The sequence below is a fragment of the Pyrus communis genome, chromosome 1, assembly GCF_963583255.1.
Source record: "Pyrus communis chromosome 1, drPyrComm1.1, whole genome shotgun sequence".
NCBI lineage: Eukaryota > Viridiplantae > Streptophyta > Magnoliopsida > Rosales > Rosaceae > Pyrus > Pyrus communis.
In genome coordinates this window covers 36,841,210-36,847,996 of record NC_084803.1, presented here as the reverse complement: position 1 = coordinate 36,847,996, position 6,787 = coordinate 36,841,210, and the positions used below count along the sequence as shown (strand labels likewise).

The 6,787-nt window shown below is 36.0% G+C and overlaps 1 protein-coding gene across 1 annotated transcript; it reads right to left on the bottom strand.

The window, feature by feature from the left end:
* Positions 1-892: 892 nt before the first annotated feature.
* LOC137748688 (probable protein phosphatase 2C 10) lies at positions 893-5,004 on the bottom strand. The gene is made up of 6 exons (XM_068488867.1): positions 4,751-5,004; positions 4,440-4,630; positions 3,499-3,735; positions 3,124-3,400; positions 1,590-1,744; positions 893-1,430 (listed from the first exon to the last, which is right to left on the bottom strand). Exons 2-6 carry the CDS (start codon positions 4,476-4,478, stop codon positions 1,290-1,292), a joined length of 849 nt encoding a protein of 282 aa, XP_068344968.1. The 5' UTR covers positions 4,479-4,630; positions 4,751-5,004; the 3' UTR covers positions 893-1,289.
* Positions 5,005-6,787: the final 1,783 nt, after the last annotated feature.

Here is a 6,787-nt window from a genome sequence, read left to right as displayed (position 1 = left end):
TTTATACCATTGTGATGGCCTCTTCGGTTGGAATATATTACATTTCCTATATTTGTGGACTTGAAATATTAACTTTTAGTTGAATTTTCCTTTTAATTTGTTGTAAAGAGTCTGATTTGTAAAAAGACAGGTCGGGGAATTCATTCCCCATTGGGAATGGGGATGGGAATCCCCGATTTGAAATTACGGGTCTGAATGTTGTCATCATCCTTCGTGAAGAATTTCCACATGACAAATGTTTGCACCCTTTTTGAGAGCTTTAAATGTTTAAGAAATTCATCATATTTATTGAGAAACAAACTTTGCTGCTTATGCTCATGCAAACTATGAACTTACTCTAGCTAATCTTCGTATTTGATTTTGTAAATTTCCCAAGATGTCATACGAATTATTGTACAATAATAGGTTGATATAGCTCCAAGGGGAGGAGAGATTTTCAATGTGACCAGAACACATGATGATACATCATGTGTCTTTATACAAATAGCGAGATTCTTGTGTTAAAATATTAACAACATAAAAAGTAAAATTTCCCTACCACTTATATAATAAGTGGTGTACCACTTGTGTTACAATGGACAAGAAAAGTTTCAAAGGGGAGCTTCTTCGTACGTTTTTCTTTTTGTCGCCAAAAGTAAAATAAATAAATAAAACACTTAAACTTCGCAAAGTATTCATCTCTACTTGTAATTAGAAGTCAAAAGTTCATCTCCTGACAGTTTTGATGCCAAATTATCATTGGCTCGTTCTGAAACTTAGCCCAACTCCCACCCCAATGTCGTTGTATAAAAGCAAATTACTATGAAAGGGGAAAGAGAAAGAATCCTAGTATTCCATTTCCAGCTAAGATGTGCGTCCAATGGTAAGTAAATTTCAATCAAAGTCCATAGGGTAAAAGGGAAAACCTGGTCCAAAACAAAATGCATTCCTCCAATCACAAATAGAAGCACGTCCACGTCATCACACAGCCGCTTTTGGTCATTTGTGTAAAGTAGAAGGCCATATACACATCAGACTAATTTACCTTCTCAAAGAATTCAAACAATATCAAAACACCAGAACATAAAAATAAGGAGCTAAATTTACACTGAGAAGCATTCCGCTATTTCCCTCTTCCTCCGTCTTTGGGCACTTCCATGCTTTGCAGAAATTCGCTTTACGGTAACCCCGCCCCGTACCAGGTATATATTCGTTGTTGTGTAATCCATTCATAAATCACCCTTGCATATGAAGAAACTTCAATTATTTCTATATACTGCACCCGGAAAGCAATACTGTTTTTACCGGTATCATCCCCTTAGTCTAACAACGACGCAGGAAATATCATCTTTACTGTCTCTTTTCAGCGCTTCTGCGGTTAATTGCTTTGCCGCCTTCAGAGGGTCTTTAGTCTTTCTTGCCATATCAACTGCCTCTTGATTTACCATGACCTGGATTATCAGAACATAAAAGAAAAGTAATTTCTAAGAGACTTTTCAATTTAAACTTTGCTATGACACTAAGGCATGCACCGGTTAGGTGATTTTTTCCTGCTTTTTCTAGAGTGCACAATGCACCAAGGAGAAGAAGGATCAGGGAAAACGATTCACCTTCCAAAGACCATCACTGGCAATGATTAGAACATCAGTACTATTGTCTACGTAGATATCTTGTATGTCCGGATCCGATCGCAAATGTGACTTCAGGCTTTTGTCTCCAAAAGCACGAGAAACTGCCAGCTGCCCATTGACTCTAGGAACATCTCCTGCAACGGAAAGGGTTCAATAGATGTCAGTTCAACGAGAGACTTAACATAAGTCAATTGCGACATCGTGTTACAGCAATAAATGCCAATGTGCTCAATATTCATTAACATAAAAGGCCCAGAACTGGCTGTTGCAACTTAGCTGCATCAGACAAGTATTTCAAGACTTAAATCTCTTTAGCATAGATGGTAAACTAATATTAAGGTCAATGGAATCAAGTCAGAAAACTTTTATTTTCTTTTGGTTAATTGGGACCTGTGAGCTGTCGCAACTTTCTGGCTTACGAGTGTTCTATTACCTTAATAACAATGTCTATACGTAAAAAAAAAAAAACAAACAAAAAAAAGTTTTAACTCTCTAAAAGCTAAAGTGAAAGCAAGGATTGCATTAGACTACAATTGAAAAGAAAGAAGCATTGCAGGAAATGATTAAAACATGTAAGGCAACTCTAAGTGCCGTAAAGATAGAAAATAATGCAGGGGATGATTATAACATATAAAACACTGAAAGGACACAATCACAATTTTTCTAGATGTCTAAACATCACAGTTGAACAACCAACAGTACAAGATGTCTTTCACCGGTTGTGTTTCGATAGTTAAAACTGAAAAGAGAAATCCTGATTTTCGCTACTTGAAGAGTTTATTTACTTGAGAACACATATAGGAAGAGTTGGTGCATATGAAAAGTCATTTTAGCTACTTCAAAGCTCAGATGCACAATAACATTGGACAAGCAAGATGTGCATGCATATTGCTGAGACCAATTCAAAGGGAAACAAAGCATCTACATTTACAAAGATGTTAGCAGAAGGTAGACACGTGTCCCTTTTGAGAATGAGAGGTCCTATTTTCGATGGGACGTCATTTTTATCTTGTGCATGGTGTCATCTAACCTTTAGTTGGAAACATGACAAACCAAGTAATAATGCAATTCCCCAAAAGTAAGCACAACACTTATTTAAATCAAACTACAAAACTGCAGAATAAAATTAATCCATGGGGATCAGCAAAGTGACATTCTAAGACACTGTAAGCTGAACCTAGTTCTTTTTCTATCTGAATGACAATATTTTCTTCCAAAGTAAATAGTCCATCATATTGCTTCTATCTATTTAGTGGAAGTACTCATCAACAATTATAATTGTTATGCAAAAGGAGGCAACAGGAGTCTTGGAGTTTACAACTAAGGGGAGAACCTTGCAGCATAAAACTAGAATGCATACAATATATTAAAAGATGAAGAACAATTTAAAATGAAAGTAGCGAAGATTGACAACTCATTTCCTCATGAAAACAGTCATGTCCATTCAAGTTGTAACATCTACATAAGTATTTACACATTGACTGAAATTTCTAGACATCAGCGCTGTAAATACCTGGCATGTTAGAGACAAAGCCACCTTTGTTTTCAATGCTGCCTCTTTCGGTATTGGGCTCATGGTCTGTAGACACCTGTACTGCCTGACCCCCCCTTGAAAGAACTGCCCGTGAATCTCCAACATTTGCCACCCATAATCGCTGACCATTTAACAATATTGCAGTTACAGCAGTTGACCCTCCACGCCCCAAGTCAGAACTGTGGGAGAGAATTGCCTGGTCTGTCCTCTCATAGGCTTTTGAGATAGATCTGTTAGGATCAACCCAAAACTCTTCCTAGAATAGTTACATGAAAAGTGTAAGATTGGATCATTCCACTTAAATGCACCTAAACAAGATCTGTAGATGAAATTATCCGAAATTAGTAGCAATACCTCCTTAAGGATATTTGAAAATAAATGCTTCTGTAGGTATGCAGGCACATTATCACCCAAATGACCATCATAAATAGCAAACAATCCTAACTCATGTCCCTGGGTCCGAACAAACTTAGCAACATGATAATCCTCCATTGGATGATTTGCTTTTCCTTTCACCAGGCTGAAGCCATACTTTATTAACCCATCATTGTTTCTTCCCTTACCAGAGCCACATGATGAACGGCCCCGATACTGCACAGAAAAATTAACATAATGCAACCTCAATCTTTTGTATCAAAGACAGCAATGTTCAAAAGGAAACAACTATTTTCAACTCTTTCACTCAGAAAACTGAAAAACTTTCAGTTCCCAATCCATTTAGAAGAAAAATGAGCTTGAATCTATTTTTTCACAATTTATTTTCTCTTCGTAAGCTTCTTTTAACAACACACTTATACTAACTGCATCAAACCAACAAACAACCAAATACAAGTTGGTTCGATCTTTTTGGCCCTAAAGTTTTAGTTATTCAGAACTTCAGCTGCAGCTACAAAAATTATCCCAGTCAACTAGAATACCGAAAAGCACTTCAATTTACCAAATATTCCATAGGAATTCATAAGTGCAGCTCAGAAAATAAAATAAAATAAAAAAAATAAATAAAATCACACAACATCCGACCAAAAACATAAGAAAATCAAACAAATAAAAAAATACGCACGAAGGATCATGGTCCCTGTAAATTCCCAAAAGAGTCTATCAATCATCATAACAAAAATTTCAAATCTACCTAAAATCTCATGGAAATCCTACTAAGAAATAAAATACATGAAACAAAGTAAGTCAACTGGATTCAACTAGTCACAGAAAATAATTGAACCCCATGATTCACAAGACTTATGATTGAGCAAATAAACACCAAAAAAGAGAAATAAAAAGTGCAGAAAAATGATTACCTGAGAGTGGGAAGAACTAAAACAGCATAACCTATCCATAAAACACAAAAAAGGAAGTAAACTGGAGCTAAATCTTCAGCATCCGCCACCTGTAATCACCTCCAATCCAAATTCCAAACCAAACCCACCTCCAAAATCACATACAAAAATTTCCCAGATTCTTTAACAGCAGGATCAAACCCGAATTCAATCTGTATACAAAAAGGAACCAAAAACCCTTTTCAAATAAATAAATATCCCTAAAACCCATTTAAAAAAATCTAAAAAACGAGTAAAATCAGGGAAGTGGGTGTCCGAGATTTTGGCCTTACCCATCGAATCAAAGCTCGAAATTGCTAGGCAGTCTCTTATTTGGCGTTGGTGGTTGCTTTTCTTCTTCTCCTTCTTCTTTCTTTGCTATGACTTCCGCACACACAAGCAATTGAGTAATTAAAACAGAATTGGTGATGATGACGAGTTATAAAGAAAAAATAAATAAAAGAGAGAACATTTCAACCTTTTCTTCCAAATAAATAAATAAATAAAATTAAAAAAAATACAATTTCTTCATCTTCTTTTTTTTTTTTTTGTTGGAAGTTTTGTGGGAGCTTAGGATTTGTGTTTGATTGGTGATTTATAACCGCCGTGTCGTGGGAGCCTGGGAATTGATATTAAAATAAATTAACTTGTGTGTTTGTATTTTAATATAATTAATTAAATATTGTGAAAGGTGTCAAAGGAAACTGGGAAAAGAGGACTTGTTGGCTGTTGACTTTCGCTGCCTCCCTTGCCTGCTTCCTAATACTCTTTCTTTCACTCTACTCTGTTTCAACCTCCTTTTCTTTTTACACACGCGGTTTTGTACTTTTCTTTTTTTCGTAAGGACACGCGCTTTTGTTTTTCATACTTTGGTGCCAAATATTTCTACATGAAATATTAGATAATATTGCAATTCTAATAACTTAGGAATATGATTATATAAATCTTATTTTATCTTTAAATATTATCATATTAGAGTTATAATCTTATTAGATACTATAAATACGGCACGGTGAGAAATCACACAATTCACCCAAATTCTCTATTTCTCTATGGTTGTTGCACATCTCCATTCCTCTGTAACTCTCTAGTTAAATAGGCCTTACAAGATAGGAAAATTTGAGCAAAATATATGTTATATATACGTGGAGGGTGAGATAGGAAATTTTGACCAAAATAATATGTTATATATAGGTGGAGGGTGGAAGCATAATTACATTAGATCAAATATGGACCTAGAGACCTATAAAAATATCATAACTTTGATCTTGAATTTACAATTCACTGACATGAATTTAAGCTCTCATTTAGAAACGAAAAGAAATAATACTACCATAGTACTAAATCAAATATCCGTATAATTTATTAATAATTATCAAAATTCAGTTTTGATTTTGGTTTAGGTCAATGGGATTTATTTATTAATTAAATTTAGGTCAGTGTGGAAGGTCACAATTGTAACATCTCACATCGTCTAGGAGAGTGGATCCTCTAAGCCTTATATGTATATTCCCATCTTTACCTAGCACGAGGCCTTTTGGGAGTTCATTGGCTTCGGGTTCCGTAGGAACTCCGAAATTAAGCGAAAAAGGGGCCAGAGCATTCCCAGGATGGGGGACCCACTGGGAAGTTCTGCTCGCGTGAGTTCCCAGAAACAAAACCGTGAGGGCATGGTCAGGGCCCAAAGCAGACAATATCGTGCTACGGTGGAGTCAAGTCTGTGATGTGGTGGGGGCCCAGGCCGGGATGTGACAACAATGGGTTTCAAGCCCTTATAAAGGATTGTAAGATGAAGTTTATGCCCTTAATGACAGTGGCGGAGCCGATGTGGTAGCATTGGTTGCTGTTGACCCCAATAACATATAAAATGCCCCCTTAAAATTTCGTTTGACCCTAATACTAGCTAAGAAAAACGGAATAAGCAGACCTTTTATCAATATTCTTCAAATTGAAACCAATCGTTTGCGTTCTTTTCACTTAAAAAAAAGTTTAGCATGCTAATTCACAAACAAATTCAAGACTTATCAACACACAAACGCCTTCTCCACCCAAACTTCATGTCTCATAATTCAAAGCTTCTCCAGTGCTCAAGTTCGGTCTGGCACCATTCATCGCACTTGGTTGAAATCCCAATCATATCAGCATTTACACATGGTCTTTATAGATTTGGAAAAAAACGTATGATAAAGTCCCAAGAGACATTCTTTGGAGGATTTAAGAGAAGAAAGAAGTACGAGTAGTATATATCCAAGCTATAAGGGATATGTATGATGGAGCAAAAACTGCTGTAAGAACTCATGAAGGACAAATCGAAAGCTTCCCCATAACGG

What these genes read in the sequence shown, in the direction of transcription:
- LOC137748688 (XM_068488867.1), bottom strand. Translation starts at nt 4,478, where the DNA reads ATGGATAGGTTATGCTGTTTTAGTTCTTCCCACTCTCAG. An exon ending in TTAGTTCTTCCCACTCTCAG is followed by an intron (nt 3,736 to 4,439) that starts GTAATCATTTTT and finishes TTTTCTGTGCAG; the next exon opens with TATCGGGGCCGTTCATCATG. An exon ending in TTTCAAATATCCTTAAGGAG is followed by an intron (nt 3,401 to 3,498) that starts GTATTGCTACTA and finishes TAACTATTCTAG; the next exon opens with GAAGAGTTTTGGGTTGATCC.